The sequence below is a fragment of the Centrocercus urophasianus genome, unplaced genomic scaffold (assembly GCF_019232065.1).
Source record: "Centrocercus urophasianus isolate 14NV4802_14NV808 unplaced genomic scaffold, USGS_Curo_1.0 seq_660, whole genome shotgun sequence".
Classification (NCBI taxonomy): Eukaryota; Metazoa; Chordata; class Aves; order Galliformes; family Phasianidae; genus Centrocercus; species Centrocercus urophasianus.
This window is the reverse complement of record NW_024885267.1, coordinates 39,250-60,178: the sequence shown is the minus strand read 5'-3', so window position 1 is coordinate 60,178 and position 20,929 is coordinate 39,250. Positions and strand designations below refer to the sequence as shown.

The window sequence follows — 20,929 nt, the reverse complement described above, 5'->3', positions numbered from 1 at the left end:
TTTTTTTTTTTTTTTTTCGTTGTTTGTGCCTTTGGAACGCAGACAGCTCGGCTGGGAGAGCTGTGAGAGCTCCGGGTTGGGTCGGTGTGCTGTTTTATCCCTTCCCTGTGCTTAACCCATATAGGAAATGCTTAATGCTGGCTTATTGCAGAGCTCACCCCGTGCTGCAGCGTGCGAGTAGAGGAGGGCGACTGTGCACAACTGCTCTCTATGGGATTCTCCTTTCCTTCCCCTCTTTCACATTTTTTTTTTTCCTTTCTTTTCTCCTTTTTCCCCTATTTATTTATTCATTTCTGGTTGGTGCTGGTGTTTTCAAGCCCCCCTTCATATCTCAGGGTGGCTCTATCTCAGGGCGTTGGGGCTGTGCTGTACTCCACAGCCCGAGTTGCTGTACTAGGAGGAGCTGCATTGCATTTCATGCATTCGTGCACGTTCTGCTCCTCCCATTATATGGGGAATTCACTCCACAGGTGCTGCATGGAGCAAATCCCCCAATTCCAGTCCTGCAGTGCAAATTTTGGGGGTAGGAATATTCTCCATATTTAAGGCTGCTGGTGCAGCAAACGGCGTCTTGGTGGAGCTCTGTGTTTTCCCTTAATTGTGTGTCCACCCAACCTATTGTCACTGAAGTCCCAAACCCTTCTCAGCTCTCTGTGTTGCTTTCCAGCTCCCGTGTGGTTGGAGGCACTGGCAGGAGGAGCTGTAGCCCACGGCCAGGTGAGGGCAGGTAAGTGCTGGGAGCCCGCAGCACTCGCATCCCATCCCACACCTTACACAGTGAGTGCAAGGCAGCTCACTGCTGTGACACGCAGAGCTCAGAGCCATTCTCCATCAGAAGCACACAGCACTCTCCCAGGTATGTATTTCCCCACCTATCCCAGATTTCCCAGCTTCTCTGCGAGCTGCTTGGTGGGCACGTGTTGAAAGCTTTGCAACAGTGTCCTGCACCTTGTCCAGCTACAACCAGGACTTTGCATTACTTAATATATTTATATAAGTGGATGCTACGACTGAGCTGATTTGCTATTGCCTTTTTAACGTATTTTATTCTGTTTTCTCGAGCTGCTTGAAGAGATGGAAGCAGTGATCCTCCCCAGGTGCAGCCCTTCGCAGTGCTCTTGCAGAAGCAGAGCTGAAGCACTGCGGGGCTGCTCTGCTGCACCCCGGCTGGGTTTCCCTTCGGCTGTTGGCTCTTTACAGCACAGCAGTTGCACTTTGCAGAGCTGGAGCTGCTGCCATCAGCACAGAGGACATTGAAGTGATGGAGAAAATACTTTTTTTTTTTTTCTCTTTTTGCAAATATTGAATTGGCTGTTTCCAATAGGCTGGCACGGGCTGGGAGGGCTCTTGAAATCCCGTTCTTCAGTTTGCTAAAGGGGCAGAGCAGCACAGGGGCTGAGCTCCCTGTGGGACAGGCCTGGCTGCTGCCGTCGTTCTGCGCTGCTGTGACGTTGCTTTTTGGGAAAATGAATTGAAGGAAGTTGTCACATAACTGGGGGAAAAAAAGTCAAGAGGAAACAAAGAAGTGCGGGCTGTCTGCACAGGTCTGGGCGCTCTGTGCTGCAGCCTCAGCCTCTGCTCTGCACAGGGAATGATGGAGGGTCAGAGTACCTTTATTTTCTGGTTGCAGATGGTTTGTCCATTCTAAAGGTACATGAGCATCATGTCAGCTTTAGGAAAAAAAAGCTTCTCCCCCTTTCCTTTCCTTCCTTCTTTCCCCCTTTCTTTCTTTTTCCCTTCCTTCCCTTCAGCAGTTTAAGGACACAAGAGGTTTGCCCTGCTAAGCTGTGCATTCAGCTGCTGGCACTGTGATTCCTGGCCAACAGCTGATGCACCACAGCCCCTAAGGGAAGAAGGAAAGGCAGTGGATCATTCCCCCACAAGCTCTGGGGGTGCAGCTGTGCCATGTTGCAGCACTGTGGGTTTGGGGAGTGGGGTATTTCTGTCTGTTTGCACTGTGTAACTGCTTGTTCTTTGTAGTTGCAGGTTGATAGCACCTGGAAGGCAAAAAAAAAAAAAACAAACAAAAACAAACCAAATCAACACAAAAGTCCTGAGGTGGTAATGCATGCATGTTCATGTCTTCATGTAGAGCGTTCGTCGCTGCCTTATGTCATGATTTACAAATAATAATAATAATAACAATAATAATAACCAAAATACCATTTGGAATGCCAACATTCAGTGGGCTTTGAGGAGATGTAGCAGCACATCATGGTTTGTAGGGACAAGGAGATACAGACCATTCTGGGCTGCCTCATTACCTCAAGGATAAGACAAGAAAGTGAGCTTCTGGTTATCATAGGGGTGGAGGCTGACGTGTCCCCATAGCCCTTAGCTCAGGAGCACGGGGATGTGCAGGTACACCTGTCTGTGGGGTGGCCGTGCAGGAAGGGCTCTGCTCCTCCTGTGCTCTTTGAGTCCATCCCGGGTGGAGCAGTGCCTCCAGAGCAATATTGCTCCACGTTCAGCCTTTTCCCAGCCCCCTCTGATTTGGGGGGTGGATTCGGGGGGATTGAAGGCTGTGGGGAGATGCACGGGGCTGGAGAGCTGTCAGCAGTGCTCTAGCAGCACGTAAATACTGGAGTGGGGGATCGCCTGTTGCTCTCCAGTATTGCATTGCTGCTTTAGTGAGGCTGGAAATCAGTCCCTGGCACCTGGGGAGTTCTGTGCTGCAGGGGGTCGGGGGGGGAACCTATCTCCAGCACCAATAAATCACAGTGAGTAACGAGGGCCTGGTGTCATTAATGGGATCAGGACTCTGGCATGGGGAGACCGAGCTCTTCCCCAGCATCCTGGGTGGGAAATGAGGTTCTGGGGAGGTGGTGGGAGCTGGAGGTAGGGTTAGAGGCAAGTGCTTTGCCCTTGGCATCTCCCATGCTGAACCACCCAGTTCTGGTGGCAGCAAAGGGGGACCTGTGGGCTGAAGGCTGCTTCCATTGGGGCTGCACCGCACTACTGGGACATCAGGGGACATCCATCCTTTGCAGCAGCAGTGAGTCCACGTGCCTTGCAGGTGATGGTGCCTCACTGGCAGCCCCAGTCCTATGCTGTGCTGGGGGTTCTGGTGGCTGGCTGTCCCACAGCAGTGGGTTTTCAACTGTTTCCTGCAATTACTGAATCCCAGTCCAGTTGTGGGGCAGGAGGGTGGTGGGGAGATGTTCCCCTCGCTGCTTCGTGGCTCAGCTGTGGCCCAGCAGCACAGAAGGTGAGCACTTCTGCATTACTATACTTAATTTTGCAAGTTTTACATCAGTTTTTTTGTTTTTTTCAATGCTTTAAAAATTTTGCATCATCATTTTATGTGTAGAGGCAGAGTGTCTGAAACCAGACTTGCTGTGTTGCAGACCACAAAGGCACAGGGGCACAAGGAAGTGGCGTGGGACTGCTTCCTGCCCACAGAATGCACAGAGTCACAAGTGGAGTCACAGGTAGAGGTAGGGGAGCCTTGAACCACAACTGCCCTGAGCAGCAGTGCCATTCCCTGCACAACAGCAGCTCCTGCAGCTACTAGTGAGTAATTCAAGGCTGCAAAGACCCTTGCTTGTTTGAATTCTCTAATCCAGGACTTCTCTGTAACACAAAACCACCTCCCAAAAGGAACCACCAGCACAATTATCATACAAGCTTTCTATCACCCCTCCAAGCTCAGCCTGGAGCACCTGTGATTCAGATCACTGCGAGTTTAAAGCAAGATTTCCTCAGTGCTTTCATAATACTTTAACAATTGCTCTTCTGCAGTGCCAGCCCCCCAGGCTGCACAGCTCCAGCACCCTTTCCTTGCTCCAACAAACCCCCTGTTGTGACACCCATCCTCTCCAGCCTCTCTCACATCACAGCATTTGAGTAACATCCTACACCAAGGCAGGAAAACACTGCAGAGCACAAACTCGTGTCAGGGTTTAGTCCTAAAAGATATGAGCAAGTCTCACTGTTTCATTGTGTTTCATGTACTTTTATGCCCCCTTTTGAGTGCAATATCCAGATGCCATCAATTATTCCAGAACGCAGTGATGCAGGAACTATGCAGAGGTTGGAGAGAACATTGCTTTCTGTAATGAGGCCTTCATTCCATCCACCCAATGAAAACTCAAATGGATGTCATAATTCTAAAGAGGGTTGGTAGTTTTCTGTGTTGCTTTTTGTGCTTCCTCTCCTCAGCCAAGCACCACCTGCTGAAAGGAAGTCCTGAGCACAGCAGTTCTCCACACGCACACATTCAGAAATGGAATCAGCCTATATAGTGCCATTAGAAAAGCTCTTTGGAACATTAACCATAACATGAACAAAAGTAAATTACAATTGTGAGCAGTGTTATTTTTCTTACTGATTTGCAACTAGATCTCCAGCACACTGATCATTACACAATTACATGGTGTAAGTTACTCACGTTTTAGGGCTGCCATTAAGTGCCACGGTTGCAACTGAACACACCAAGGGCAGACAGTGCTGCAAGGTGCTTGGAATATAAAAAATACTACTCAAAAACCAGAAAACACCTTGCAGAACAGATGACAAATGCTTCCAAGCACTGTATGTACCTATGTACCAAGCACTGCCAGCACCAAATCCCAGCACGCAGTGAGTCCGTGTGCAAGCACACCAACTGCATAAGCAAAGGACAGAGCAGCACAGCAGAAGGAAAGGTGTGCACTGCCATGGTTAGCATTACAACTCAAACAAGATGTGAATAAAAGCAGGTACTTACAAATTGGCTGGGTTCTCTCTCCCTGATATGTGTTTAATGAAGGAATATCTGTCACTCTTCACTGTTGCCAAAACAGGAGAAGGGACAGCACTCAGAACGTTCTCTCTGAAATCCAGTTTGGTTACAGCAGATGCCAGCCTTCCTAAAGCTTTCCCTCAGGCCTTCATCATCTCCCATAGACAGCACTGTGCTGACAGAAAGCTCTGCACAAGTAACAAACGTGGAGCCTGCCTTCACTGCCAGAAGCACTGATGAAACACGCTGCTGAGAAGAGAATCTCGAGAGTACCTCAATGTACACAGTGAGTGGCATAGATGTGTGGGGGGTATTTTAAAGAGAGAGCCTTTATTTAAAGTACTTTGCTTTGTAGTTCTTAGAAAGTAAACATTACAATACTTTTTCTTCTTTTTTCCCACAAATATATTAAAACTGTTTAAATTTAAAAGGCAATTTCACTGTCTGATGGATATTTTTAAAGAAAAAAAAAAAAATCTGAAAGAAACAGGCAGCTCAACTAAAACTAGAGTTCAAACATTCTGTCATTCCATCTCAGAAAAAGAAAAAAAAAAAAAAAAAAGACATTGTTTTTTACCCAGACTCCTTTTTACAGCAATAAGGCAACTCCAGGAGGTGTCAGTGGCTCCCTGGAGATTACAGATACTGTAACTGGCTGCTTCTCATGTTCCATAACACCCAAAGGTGCAACTATCCTTTAATCACAATCACATTTGTGAATTAAAATATAAAACTTAAATTACAGCTTTTAAAAAATATTACTAATAGACTTCCCTATCATAAAATGTTTTACATTTACAGTACTCGAACTATTTCAGTTCTGGGTTGATGAGGTTTAAGCAATTTACCACTGCAAGAGTTAGACTCTGGAGCTCACAAACAGCACAACCCAACCAGGGGCAGCAATAGTCGGTAGAGTCATAGTGCAAATCAAAATAAGGAGTGCAGAACTGCACTGGTTGTTTACATTTCTATAATATAAATGAACAAGACGAGATTCTGATATTGTACATGCAATAAGTTACAGTAAGCGTATGGCGACGGGGCGTTCTACAATTTCAGCTGGTGTACCAGAGTTGAAGCCAGTGAGAGATAGGACTTGGTAAACAAAACATTTCAAAGCTTTGTAGTCAGAGCACTTCAACCGTGCTTTCATGCTTTGTACTTCTGCTTCCCCGTCTCACTGATCACACAGATATGCTGAAACAAAACATTGAAACCTCCAGTTAGAGATGGAATGTAAGAAGCTGATGTTCAGGCACAGAGTCAATACTGCTCTTCTGAAAGAAATGAAAGCGTGCCATACAAGTGTCAGCCCTGAAGAGTGTTCTGACACTGCTTGTGCAGAAAAACTTCAGCCTGTTTTTGGCTACAAACCTCAGCGTTGCCTTCCTTCTCCTTCCTCTCCCCCCCCAGTGTCCATTAGAAGGACATATAAGACCCAGGTGAAGAATTTGTGTCTTAGTATAAAAAGGCTTTTGAGGTCTCCCCTCTTTATTTTCATGGAACTAAGCAAATTTAATGTACATATCTGGTATGATAAGAAACTGCACACAGACTGCATCCTCTGTTCTGTGTGAAGCAAAATAAATGTTAGTTCTATCAGAGCTCCTAACACTGCTGTGCTGCTCTAAGGCTTGCCCTCATCACTGATGGAGTAACCTTGCTGTGATTTACACAGAGGAGGGAGAGCAATGTAAGGAGACTTCCCTTCCTTCCGCCTTCCTTGTTTTAAATGGACAAAAACATATGGGAAAAATTACTTACATTCAAATCTCTGAAGTATTCATTGTAATCGAGGGCGTATCCCACAACAAATTTGTCTGGCACTTCAAATCCAACAACTAAAAAAGAACATAAGTCACCAGTATGTTAGAAAGGAATTTCCTCGAGTTCACTAGACCTTTTCACGCACACAACTTGGAATTTTATCCACACATAAGCTGCTTAACATTTTATTTCTTCCACTCAGGTATCCTCAGCTTTACACTCACGTTATTTTAAACTTCTGACATTTTTTGTTGATTGAATTCAACTAAAACGAAATTAAATAGGTTTATTTTTTGATCCCTAATGCATAATGGGCATGGCTCTAGCAAGACAGCCCTTGGACAGCTGGGCAGCATCCGTTCAACTGCACAGCCTGTAAGACAACCTAAGGAACATGTGAATGAGGCTTCCATCAGTACTGTACAGTCTTGGAAAGGAGAAGGAAGAGGACGTGATTCTGTGGCTGAATTCACTCCACTTCCATTGTGAGAGTGCACAATCCATCATGAACAAGAATTCGGCCTCAGGAATGGGGATAAAACACACATCCCTCCCTAAGGAGCTTCCAAATGGCACTGGGTGGCTTCATTTAGGCACCTGAAACATTCCCCATAGTGCCAAAGGTGAGTCAGCAGGTTTAGCTGACCAAAGTCTTGACTGCTTCTAAGCATGGAGAATTTGCAAATGAAAGTGGATTCACACGGACCAAAATATCTAAGTCTTCATTTCATATAGTAAACTAATTGCAAATACTTAAACTCAAGTTGTTGCTCTTCTTTGGTTGTTTTTTTTTTTGTTTGTTTGTTTTGTTTTCTTTTAAAATCAATCAAAAACCGTTCATGACAACTATCTGGAAGACCCGTGGACTGTGGCACAAAACATCAACGTATGTTTAAAAATGAGCAGTGGTTGTCAGAGTTACTTACAGTCTGGTCGATATCCCACACTTCGAGGAGTTCTTTTGACCAACAAACTGTCAAATAAAATCAAAGTAAAATTGAAACACGGCAATGCACCATGTAGGACTACAGGAAATTGTGATGAAATCAGGCTGGATTTCACTTCAGTGAGCCTCAATGTGTGTAATGGAAAGCACAGCCATAAAGATTTCAAACATTTTTCCTTTGCAGGTGCAGCTGATCTCAATGATAAACTCAAAACTTTGTAGAATCACTAAAGGTTTGCAGCTTAAAGGATAACTATAAAGTCTGCAAGAAAGAGGCTGGGAGATCTTAATCTGTATGGATTTTTGTTGCCAAAAGTGACTTAGTGAGGCTTTCTATGTGTTAAGAAATTTCAGGTGCAAGCACTTGAGCTCACAGGTGAAGAGGTGAAGAGATGGGATCCAGCCAAACCAGCTGGATTATCAGCATTACAAAGCAAAATCAGTTGGTTTAATACCACCTCAATTGCACAACGTGTCCTCAATTGTTTTTCACTGGTAATACTAATTACCCCTATAAAGAAAAGGTTAACAGGTCTTGATGCTCAGCTGATACAAACCAGTTCCACTTTCCCAGAATTAAATGTCAGAGGTGTAAGAAACAGCAAGATAGAAGATACAGAGCTGGGGTACTGCAGCAGATAGAGATGCCTCGCTAGTTCAGTTTGCCTCGCTCTTTATTCAGTTGAGCACATCTACCTTTCAGAAGACAACTCCACCATCCTGACATTTGTTTGTATCAGAGAGAGAGACTTTGGGAGGAAAGGAAAAGGTGGGTGATGGCCAAATGCACAGACAGAGCAACATAACTCTGTATTTGCAGACCTCCTCCCTTCCTGGATCACCTCTGAAGGTGAGACTTCATTTGTCACATCCACCATTTCAATTCTAGACATTCTGTTTCTGAAACATCTACTCCAGGCTTAATTATTGAGTACTGTGTAGGCCTTGGTCAAACAAACCCCAATTAGTGTTAGCATTAATTCACATTTCCCTGCTGCAATCGATTAATTGTCAGAGAGAAAGAAAACAAGAAAAGAAAGGCATGTGAACCAACTAAGAACACCACACTTGAGGCTACCCAGTGAGATCGTGCTCAGCCTTTGAAGACCCAGCCCACTACAACAGGTTTAAACAACACAGAACTGGACTTGGCTGGTGCTGTTTCATACTCACCATGTGTACTGACTGCAGTGCTAAGGCACTGAGCAGCAACAATTGCTTAACATTTGGCACATTTAACCAGGCCAGGAAGAAAAAGCTCACCTTCAGCAGGTCACCTTTGGATTATCAGCATGAAGAGCTGTTCTAGTACATCTAACAACTGCTTCGACATCGTTATGGCAACACAACTGATTAGATATTACACACAGCTCTGGTTTATCTCTAATCCCCAGCACTCATTATGCTTTTATTGCAAAATACACAACTGTAGCATAGGAGTATAAAAGATGCCATTTAAAAAGATGTAGGAGGAATGCTGATATTAGCTGATATTATTATCCACAACATTCCTTATTAAATTTAAATTATTCAATTAGAAAATGTTTCAAAACTAATTGATTAAAGATGCAACTAAGTAGAAAAGCCTGGAAGAGCATATGGCTGGGTGACTCTCACAGAGTGACCTCTAAAGCTCAGCTACACTACACACCCTACACAAACAGTAATGTCAGCATGCAAACTAATTTAATTCTACAATTACAGGCACCAGACCAAAAAAAAAGTCTTCACTGCACAGATACACCACTGAAATATACTGAAACTGCAAACAGTGCAAGCAGAAATATGCTCAGATAGACACTGACACATGGAGATAACCACTGTTATTTTTTAAATCCTAATCTCCATTAAAAGTCTATTTATGAACTCTATTCATGTTGAAAATCCTTCTGCCATCGCTAGGGGGTGATTTCTTTAAGCTCAAAAATTTTCGTTCTTCCATTCTAAACCCAAGTTCAGACAGCAGTGAAACCCCCATTCCCAGACATCAAGGAGCAATACGTGTCCCAGGCACGCACAAGCTATCCCTTCCTGAGACAGAAGGGTTTTAAGCAATAGGATTGGAGAGAATGGTGTTTCTGCCTCGTCACAACAAGCAAAGTGTAATTTATACACTGAGCTCCAAGTGCATCGCATACAATTTCTGAAGAAGTGCTCCTTGCTGTTTGTGTTTTATGGGAATGTATTCTACATTACCTCTTTTTACACTGTGCTCAGTCTGAAGGTGAAATACAGCATAAATAAGAACAATTAGAAGCTTACCTGGCCACTTTCACCATCTTTGGATTGTACTGCTTTAGTAGAGACAGCAACGTTTTCATTGTTTTCCCAGTATCAATGATGTCCTGAAAATCAAAACACCATGTGAGAGCGAGTACGAAACCTGTCAAAGCAGCACTTTGAGTTTTTAATGCAGGAATTGCTCATCTGCAGCAACAGGAACACTCTGTAGCAATACTGTTCAGTATGTGCTGTGAGGGAGATGGAGCGCCACGCTGTGCTTAAGGCACGGCGCTCAGGAAAGAGATCACAGCAGTTCACAATGGCTCTTAATTCTTATGGACAACTACTTCACAAGCATGAACTGTGACCTTCCTGGCGCCTCTGGCAGATCTTATGGCTCGTGTTCCTTGCAGCAACCACACAAACAATGTCTAATTCTCACACTGTAAGCATAGCATCCATCTTGCAGCTGAGCTCAGAGACGCTTGCATACAACAGAAAGAAAAGGAACATAAGAAGGGAAAACAGTCACAACTCATTAATGTAATTAAAAAAAAAAAAAAAAAGAGTGCAGTTTACATTACAGATTTTAGAAATAAAGAAAGAAACTGTACTGGTAATATCTGGGTGCAGTTTGACAGTTTCTATTTGGATACACTAAACTGAAGTTTGATGCATCACTTTAATTCCGCTTACTACATAGATAAGCAGAAAAAAAAGAGTCTATGACCCACAAATGAAGCACCAGAAATGGATATTCTGTTTGGACTGACAGATCACAGGATGTCCAGAGGGACAGCCCTCACCCTGGCTGGAACTTGGAGGTTTATTTGAAGTGAAGAGGCAGATAACACAGAAGTAGCAATGCTTACTCTATCATCTCCTGATTTCTGCTTATTTTCTCAGGACTCTCAATTAAAATACATCAATAAACATCAGTGTCAACAGAGCACCTGTCAGCTATACCACCTTTAACACCTAAGGCTTTTATTCATGGCTATCAACTCAAGAAAAAGACAGATATACATGGATAAAAGCTGACGTATAAACAAAAGCAACCACTTCTGTGCTCTCAAGTCAAAATAAAAGTTTTAGTGATTTTGTGTTGTTTGATTATCTGGTTTTTGGAAGCAAATCTCCATTTCATGGGGGTTTTTTGCACATGAAAGGATGCTATATGGAGCATCTTAGTGCTCTGTGCAGAAGATACTGTTCAACTGCAACAATGGTGGTTGGTCAAAGGGCTTATATTTGACAATGCATAAGATGTCACTGGAGAGGTGATGCACTGAACAGATGAGAAACTAACCCACTTAGCTGCCTGGCACTTTAAAGGCATACATTCATCTGAAATGGAGCAGATACACAATTAAATGCATCTGCCTATCAGAAGAAAAATACTCTTCAAAGGAGAGCACTGGTCACAGATGACTGCTGTATACATACTAATTTGGTTTTAAAACTGAACATGCTTCCTGTGCAATAATATGACAGAAGGAAAGAGCTTTCTCTTTGCTTGCTGAACTGGTTGCCACTGCTGTTCCTGTGCTTACCAACAAAGCCACTCCATTACCTGCAGCCTAAAGGCATTGTTACACTGCACATTCACTTTTCCTGTCTAGTGCTTCTGCTTCCCCATCCTGCAATCAGCCATCTTACTCAAGGGCATCCTCTGAACATAAGCAATGCTGTCCAACAACAGAGAGGCATGAAAGCCAGAGCGAAGCAACAGGACCTCCCAGGAAATCACACTCAGCTACAGGTAGTGTTGCCAGTATCATCCCAAGAACAGCAACGAGACAGAGATATGGGAATTAGCAACAGCAAAATGCTCATTAGAAATCAGCACTCTCCATGTCTCTGTTCTCTAAACAAATCATACACAGGGCTGGGCTTCTTTGTTTTTTCACTATTTTTGGATATTCCTACCAGGAACTTCTTTCTGCTCTTCAGTTTAACTTCCTAGCTTGCCAAAACACTAACGTGCTTAATTTCACTTTGCTCAGGTCACTTTTTAATAAGAATTTTAAAAAGTCATAATAAATCACGACAAGTAAGAACTGACAGAATCACAGAAAACTCTGAAGTGAAACACAATACTTACTTCTACAATTAAAACGTTCTGTTGGAAAGAAAAAAAAAGATAAGAAGAATCCATTAGTATTTAAAGAACACACAATTTCTAATATATCCTATAACTTTTTAATTTCATTTTTAATGCAGTTAAATATTTGTACCATGATTTATGCATGTCTGGCCATGTAACAGTGGATCCTACTTAGCTCACATTTCTGATGCTGCAGTGGCAATCAGCCTCAGTATCTCATGCCAGGTCTTTAAATTCTCATAATGCAGTGTCGTGCTATAAAGCCAAGCAGTTTTGTCACACCTCAGGCCTTCACACTGAAATGCATCACAATTTTTTAAAGACTGCTTACATGTAATCAAAAGGGGAAAGCAATGAACAGGAGGCAGCGGCGTTTTGCTCACAGGTACCCAGCTCAACGACCTCTGTGCAGCCACTGAAGAAAAGCAGACTCCCAATTTACATTCTCTGCATTTTCCTCTCTCTTTGTAACCTGTAACAGGACCCTCAGCTCCTAACCCAGCGAGTTACGTGCCTAGGCAGGGTGAGCTCCCTTCACTACCACACTGAAACATCAGCACAGTAAATAAATAATGCCACACTCTTCTAAAGGTAGCTTAAAGACAACAACCCTGACAAGACTGCTCTTCTCAGGGAACACAGAGAAACAAATACCCTGAATATGGCTCACACTGCAGACATTGAATAAATACACACTTACTTTTAAGTTAAAACTAAACCAATGGCTCTAGTGGGGCCTGTGCATGTCACAGAATTACAGCAGTGACTACTTAAAATGAAACATACCCATTTCCCTTGAAAAAACTCTATTATCCCTACATGTTGAGAAAGCACACAGTTGCCTGGGTTCTTCGGAGTTGTTTCCTTTTTGGTTTCTGTAAACACACAAAGAACCATACCTTTCCAGTCAAGGTTGAGAGATCATCCCCACCAATGACTTTTATATCTCCAGTTGACTGATCATTCTAATAAGAAAGAGAAGGGAGAGCATTAGCATTACCAGAATTGAAGTCATCTTTCTTCCAATAAATACCACAACTGCAAAGTACATAATGAAGCAGTATTAATGCTACCAGTAGCATCTATTCACTTAGCAATTACAAGTAAGAATAAGAAAAATAAGCTACAAAACAGCCAGGGAAGCATGACTGCCTATTTTACGACAAAGGGTAATAATGATCTAATAATTTGTTGTAGAAATTAAGCTGCAACACAGGTTCCCAATGCTACCACTACAACAGTGCTGTTTCAGCAGAACTGGGCTTTGACACAGTCCTCAAGGAGCTGTTACATAGAGAAAGTGAAAAACAATGACGAGGAGCACCTCAGACCTCTGACATTTATTAAAGCTGACTTCAAAGCTCAGCAGTGCCTCACATCAGATGTGATAAGCTCACAGCTGCACTACTTACGGGTGATGCCATTATCCTACAGTTTAACCATTTGATCTTTTAGGACCAGAGGGAATGGTTTCAAGCTACGGCAGGGGAGATTCAGGCTGGACATGAGGAAGTATTACTTTTCAGAAAGGGTGGTCAGGCACTGCAATGGATGCCCAGGGAGGTGGTGGAGTCACCGACCCTGGGGGTGTTCAAGGAAAGGCTGGATGTTGTGTTGAGGGACATGGTTTAGTGGGAGCTATTGGGAATAGGTGAACGGTTGGACTGGGTGATCTTTTAGGTCTTTTCCAACCTTGGTGATTCCATGATTCTATGAAAGTTTATATCTCCTGTCAAACTGTCTTCTCATAGCTCCTTAACCACGTATCTTCCCTTTAGAAAGAAAGCCTTTCTTATTTTGCTGCCCTGTATCAAAGCCTAAGCTTGCTGCATGATCAGTTCCTTCCCTAAAACCAGAAATAGTAGATATAGAAGGAAAGAAATGGCCACATACAACCTCCTGCTTTGACAGATAGGTATTTAAGGACAGGTATTCACCTGTATGAATTGCAGAGAAAACCTGAAAGTGTTATCACAAAAAAAAAAAGAAAGGAACCAAATGATTTAGGGAGACGCAGACACTGGCTGTACAGTGTGTAACACAGGGATTACAGCAAAGAGAAAAGGCACTGAAATCCTTTGGGCAGTGATGTCAGTGCTCTCGGACAACGCAGTGCTGACAGCTTGAGGGGATGTAAAAGCAGATGGTTAAACCTGGAAATACTTCCTGTGTATCACTTCTACAGCACAATACTGAAAATCCCCACCCACAAGCCAACTATTAGGAAAAGCATCTTTACAGTTTTAACCGTATGTTTTAAAGATAACAGCTGTTGGAGTCATACTGCTCCATTGGATGAAAATATTCGGCTGCTCCAGCACTTCCATCACAGCAGAACAGAACCAAACTGAACAACATAAATAATACAATATTATAGTGCTGTGCTGAAATAGTCCAACAATAGGATGCCCAAATCATCCCAGCGGACACGCAGAATGCTGTGGGTGCCTGAGACACTGCTTAGACAAACCAGAACGCGACTCAGTGAAGCTCTGCGTTCATTAGGATGAGGGGCAGCTCCTGCCTTCATCCCATCTTACAGTTCTCTGAAGTGACAGCTTCTTTGAGCTCTTCGTTATGTTGCAGGATTCTCTCTTACCTATTCCTCCGCTAACACGGAGTTGATCATTGTTCCATGGAAGCATCATTCCTTATGAAAGAAAGACGCAGAAAGATGCTGCAGACATTTGTTCCATTAGAGTGACGGGCACAGAGGAAGCCCAGCACTCGGCACACACATTAAGATGAGTTTCCTGGTCATCTCCCCAGCTTCAAAGCAACACACTACTATCAAAGGAGAGCACCACAGAACTCTGCAGAACACTGTAAACCTCTAGATTGTGCATATTCAAATTTAAAGACCAGCAGAGAATGATTTGACTAACAGCAACTTTCCTCCTCCTTCCCACCAAGAGCCATACAAATTGCTACACTTGAACACAAATCACAAATCATTAATGACATATTTACCTGCATTCCTATGCAGGCACTGAGCTCCAGAGCAATTAAAGGATAAAAAAAAAAAAGGTTAACGAATTTCCAATGCTGGTTCTAACCAGCTTTCCACTGGAACGAACTTTGTTTAATAATTAAGTGATGTTTTAATTATCTTCAGGCCTATTATTTCGGATTTCAGTACTGGTAAGACTTTAATGCTCTGTGGCTTAGCACAGAAGAGATTTGCTGGTTAGATCTGTTTTCACTGCGTCTTCATTGTCACTGCTGGAAAATAAAAAACAACACTGAACTGCAAGATCAGAACTCCTTACCAGTGACTCAGCCATCACCTTTTGTAAAAGCACTGAAGTTCCTCACACTGTTTGCTATGAGGCTTGGGTAGCACGAGACCTTTCAGAGCGCTGCCTCCATCAGCCCAGTGAGGTTCTACCTCAGTGGTGTTGTGCTCCATCAAAAAGCCCCACCTTCCCCAGTGATGTGCAGCACACCTGCTGACTTCTGGCTGCCCTTCCTGACTCCACATCAGCGACTTCAGCCCACCTCTAAACTCAGGAGGCTGGTGAAAAGCCATGCTTCTTGCACAAACCAAACAAACTGCTTGTCAAGAACACAGCGATCCAGTTCTGATCACAAACATTGTCTCTCCATTTCTTAGCAGCTTGCCAGATCATTACCATCCACTTGTGAGCACTTTGAAAGCAGGAGTCAGAAGCAACGGTTAATCACAGCATGATTATCTCCATATCCTTTGAGAATTATTTCTGGGTGCTGTCACACCAGGAACTTTGCTTTATGAAACAAATAACCCACAAGCTTGCAAATATTAAAAGATGGCTTTCAAATAAGAATAGCACATCAACTGCATTGATTTTAGAACCATGATACGAGTTGGGCTGCCTTATTTGAGCAGTTGTGGTATTTTTAACATCACACACCCAGCCTGGCAAGGCAGGCAGCACAAACAAGCAATTGCATCCCAAGGCAATGACAGGAGAGCTCCACTTCTAGCTGCCTGCTATGGTTTGTGAAGGTTTTCTCATCCCTGAGAATGCCAAGTCCTTCATTTAGTAAAGCACGAATAGAAACGATGGAGCCAATCTAGCACTGCAGGACTATCAGTAATGGAAAACCTGGTCAATCAGCAACACTGGGTGAGAGTGCTAGGACATTCTCACCCAGTCTGTCAAGCTGTGCAATCTAAAGAATACAAGTCTGGATATTAATAACCACCTAAGAAAGTCAATAGCAATGAAATGCTCATAAACACCGCCTTGGGGGAGGCATCAGGTAACTGCAGCTCCTCCTCTACAAGAGGAAAACTTTTCTCTATAGAACTGGCTGACAAAACCAAAACCCTGAAGCCAACACTTAGAGCAAAACATTCTGCTTAGACAGCTTTCCGTGCACATTTCTCTCCTTTCTCTTCATTTAATCCCTTCTGCTACCAAAAACAGGCTTATAATTTCCATTACTTATTTTGCTGCTTATTTCCTGATCAGAATCAAGGCGCCATCGTTACGGGTGACAATAAACAAAAGCAGCAGCATCAAAGCACTGCCCAATGCACAAAGCTGAACAAAGAAAGCTTACTGGGGAACAAGACTTGCATTTCAACATGATTTTTTTTTCAGGTGTTTCACAACATTTTTCCAACTGTTTGTTCCAAGTTACTTAGGAAGTGGAGAGAGCAGAAGGGTGGGGTGGTCTCATATTGTTTTTAAATACATCAAATAAGTTACTGGATGTGTCCCTTGAAGAAAGCAGAAGGTAGAAATTTCCTTGCCAACAAAGGTGGGACTCATCATTTCCTATGCTGCCCAGCGTTGCCCTGCAATAGGAACATCCAGCTTGCTGACAGGCGCTGTGTGGGCACGTGGTGGCTGTGTAGGATGGGCAGAGGGAGCCAGAACCTTCTGCAGGGAGCAGAAAGGGAGCACCATGCAGCTGCTGCCACGTGCAGAGAGCTTCCCAGCTATGTGGGGATGGTTTAATGAGATGAATGATGAAGCTGACTTTCTAATTTAGCAACCTCTGTTTTTTCTACTCGAGCAGGCAATGTTCTGTGACTGTGACAACAGCTCACACTGCTGACCTGAATACAAGGGTGCTGAGACTCACAGCATAACCTTCGGAAACAACTTTTTTTTGGCACCACAAAGTGAATTTAAAAAAGCATTAGCTGTTTCCACACTACAGGTGGTCTGATGGACGACCTCAAAAACACCCTCAAACTATCAGACTATCAAGAAAACACAAGACTCAGCTGCTAAGTCAGCAAACAGAGAGTGCAGACATCTGCCTCTTCCTCTGACCTCACAACAAAATCTCATACTTCCTCTATCCAAAAATTACCCATTATCTCATGCTCCATTTTCCCACAGAGTCAAATAGAATCATAGAACTGCTCAGGTTGGAAAAGGCCTTAAAGATCATGAAGCCAAGGCAACCTGCACACAGTTACTGTGAGGTAGCACCATAGTCTGTGGCCACTAACATAAATCTATGTGTAGGAATCTAGTATTTCCTTACGGCCAAACATAATTAATTTGTTCACTGTTCAGTTGAGCAAAACAAAAGATGATAGAGGGAACTCAGGTACAGCCATGTTTGCAGTTTCCCAATCTTTCAAACCAGTGAATGATGTCTGAGCCACATCAACATTTCTGGAATTCTTTTTTTTGTCACAATATTTGCAGGACTCTGCTCTGTATTATTCACAGCATTAGAGATGCAGAAGAGAAGAGAGGAAATTCTTGAACGTATAAAGGACACAGCAAAGGTCTCTTTGCTCTAAATGAGGACTTTACTGAACTGAGGATGTAAAGACTAAAAGTAAACAGATTATATAAGATAGGCAAAGAACAAGTTAACTTGAGACTACTGCTTTTCCCCTCTCAATTCTCTCATTTTTTTATATGACATGAGCACATCTAGGCAGTTTTCACAGCATCTAGTGACAATACAGAACTGTGTGGCTAACTAGAAGTTAGTTTATATAAAAATGGCAGAGTACTGCAGATATACTTACACAGTAACTCTTCAACCTAATGAAGTCCACAGTCATGGGGATTGATTTGTCACTGTTTCTGTTCAGTGCTTTGATGTAGTCTAACAAATCAGCAAAAAATTTATAGCCGCCCTTCAGTACACAGAGAGCTACAATGTGGTGTCCTCCCATGCCCTTCATAATTTCACGTGCCAGTCTCTCTGTCCTATAAAAAAAAAAAAAACAACACAAGAGTTAGCTGTCATAACACATTCTATTTGCTTACCCTTGCAGTATTTTGTCTTGCAAACAACAGCAGCAAACACGTGCAAACTCAGAAATGGATTTTGCTTAGAAATGTTTGCCTACCACTTCAGCCACTTTTACACACTACTGGCCAACCCAGTTTTGCTTTTCAAGGTTAATCAAACAGTAACGCTGCCAAACTCCTCTGTTTTCATACTTCATGCTCAGCCAAAGCAAATCTTAACACTCTGAAACTGTTCCTCTGGCAGATAAACCACATAAAGGTTTCCCCTTTCAAAGATAGGTTCAACTTCCATGCAAAGAGCAAAACAAATCAATACATACAGACAGCAGCCCTCACTGACCAATGAGCAGGAGAACTCTCTAACTGTAAATAACAGCTTTATATTTTGCCAAGCTGCAAATCTGTCCCAACTGCAAAGTACAACAACAACAAGGCAGAGCAAGAGAACACTGACCTGTTTTTCTGCAATCATTGTTTCTAAATTTGTACTGCTGTTTATCTTAGAAAGCATGGTACACATTTAGAGAGCAGCAGCAGGTTACTCAGGGAATGCCCACCACTATAAATTTTACTTCCATTACTCAATGATGTGTACTTGGTCCAATCTTTTCCTATATATGGTCTTCCATTGCAAAGTTATTTCAGCATTTATGATTTAAAGAAACAAAACATTTTATAGGAACGTTTAATCTAACTGATCAGCACTATGCACAATCCAGAAGCATTCCTATTCTTAAGGCCTCTCAGAGATCTACTCAGAACCGCTCTGAATTTGCTGCTCATTCTAACAAGAACTAGGCAAGCACCACAAAGGGAAATAAAACAAGATCTTATGTCCTTATGGACCCATTCTTGACAGCATGAGATAAAACCTGCAGAGCACCCCGCAGATTTCAGCAACCACAGGTGACAAGGTTGGACCCCCCAGCAAGCAGGGGATGCTGGATATTGCTTATCTATCACAGCAACACAGCAAAGTTTACAATGGCGTGATTAAGAACTTATGGTTGTTAATATCCTAGGGAAGTTCAGGAGACTCTAATCGTTTCAGATTGAACTAGCACAACAGGTAATGGGCTCTCAGTAGGTTTTAAGAAGGTAAAACATCAAAGAAACTCTGTGAAGACGTCGCAGGTTGCTACACACCTCCTTGTTTCTTTTGAGGATTACAACAAATTTCCAAACAATTGTGTAACTGCAAAAGCACAAACTCTTAGAAGCCAAACAAGAAACAGCAAATGAACACATGTACTACTTAGTCTCTGATTAAATATAGTCTATTTAGACAGTCACCAGGCAGCAAGCTATCAGTGGCAGTGCCATGGAACCAGTGCAGTGTCTGAAGGCAAACAAACCTGTCCATGATGAGCCCATGAGGAATATAGACTTTCTCCAGATCATCCGCATAATGTTTCGGTATGCAGAACAAGTCCAGGTCGTAACCTTGTTCATCATCGCCAATCTGAAAAGGAAATCAGGTGAGATTTCTACCAAGACTTACAGAAAGCCTGCAGTGAGAAAGTGCAGATCTTCTGCTTTATCCAACACATTACACTCACTGGGATCACCTGATTTTTTTCCTCTACAGAAGCATTAGTCACGGTGAACACAGCAGAAAGCGTCAGCCTGCAGGAATTGTCTGAAACACTGCAGAAAAATGGAAGTCCTACATCCTGTCTGATCTTATTTCATTGAAAAAAAAAAACAAACAGCTTTTTGACACCTTGGATTTTAGCGGTGTAATGTAAAACCTGCACTGGCAACTAAGCGGGGAGGCCTCGGAACGTGGGCATCCACATCAAAGCAGAGCTCACAGCCGGCCGTCGGTGGGGGACGTCTGCGGGAAGGGGGCAAAACAAGGGCTGGGGATCACAGTGCTCAGAGATCCCGAAGCAGAAATCAAAGCTCTACTTCACAGCTGCGCGCACATCCCCTGCACGGCACAGCCCGCAACGCGGGCACGCGTGTATTAATGAGGCCGAGGGATTCATACACGCATATGATTACACGCCCAATGCTGCGGCTGGGGGCACACCATCAGAGCGGCACGAGCTTTAAGCCAGCCGCAAGCGGACAATGACGGCGTGCTTCGTAACCGCTCCGCTTTCCGGTCCCACAGGTGGAGGCTCTTACGCACAAAACGAAGCCGAGGCTCCGAGGCACGCCGAGGTTTCCTCCTGCGGGGCCGGGAGCCGCCAGCAGCGCGGGGTTCGGCCGCACGGAGCGGCACCTCAGCGCGCGAGGAGAAGCGACAGGAATAGGAAGCGGCGCCGCGCCGGGCAGCGCGAAAGGAAGTTATTTCGGGGCGGTTCTGGAGCTGCGGATCCGGCGTTTCCGACCATCTCTCCTCCAGGAGACGCCGCCGCGAGCACGGCTGGCGGGGCGGCACGGCGCGGGGAGCGGCTCCGCGCACGCGGCGGCCCGGCCCGTTCCTGCGGGCGGCGGCGGGCCGAGCTCCTCAAGGTGACTCCGCGCCGCCCGCCCCGCGCGCGGAGCCGAGGCCCGGAGCGACCCATCCCGCCCAGCGGCACCCCGCTCCGCGCGGCCGGGCCCGGAGACGCGGCGGCATCGGGAGCGCCGCTTCCCCGCCGCGGGCCCGCACTCACCACGATGCAGGGGCTGTGGGTCGCCATGGAGTGGCGCGGCCCGCCGGGCAGGCTGCTGAGCGGCAGCGAGGAGCGGACGGAGGCGCTGCGCCCCGCGGCGGCCCCGGCGCCGCCCCCGCGCTCCCCGCCCTCAACATGGCGGCGCCGCCGTACTGCCCGGCTTGGCGCGGAGCCGCGCGTCGTCAGGGCGTCCGCGATAAGCGCCTTCCCGCTTCAGGGCTTCCGAAGGGCTCTCGGGGCTCGGTCCCCGCGTACGCAGCTGTCTGTGTTGCGGGGTTTTCTCCGGTGACGGAGCGAGTGTGCTACTGTGCTGCGGGAACGGGCGCCGGTACCGTACAG

General features: G+C 44.6%; 1 protein-coding gene and 1 long non-coding RNA gene across 2 annotated transcripts; one reads left to right on the top strand and one right to left on the bottom strand.

Annotated features, from left to right (window-relative positions):
* The first annotated feature begins 81 nt into the window (after nt 1-81).
* LOC122170313 lies at nt 82-2,160 on the top strand. The gene is made up of 2 exons (XR_006171728.1): nt 82-727; nt 1,063-2,160. It is a non-coding gene; the product is annotated as an uncharacterized LOC122170313 (long non-coding RNA).
* Nucleotides 2,161-5,023: 2,863 nt separating this feature from the next.
* HPRT1 (hypoxanthine phosphoribosyltransferase 1) lies at nt 5,024-20,672 on the bottom strand. The gene is made up of 9 exons (XM_042837052.1): nt 20,591-20,672; nt 19,340-19,446; nt 17,756-17,939; nt 12,669-12,734; nt 11,767-11,784; nt 9,702-9,784; nt 7,420-7,466; nt 6,491-6,567; nt 5,024-5,923 (listed from the first exon to the last, which is right to left on the bottom strand). Exons 1-9 carry the CDS (start codon nt 20,615-20,617, stop codon nt 5,876-5,878), a joined length of 657 nt encoding a protein of 218 aa, XP_042692986.1. The 5' UTR covers nt 20,618-20,672; the 3' UTR covers nt 5,024-5,875.
* Nucleotides 20,673-20,929: the final 257 nt, after the last annotated feature.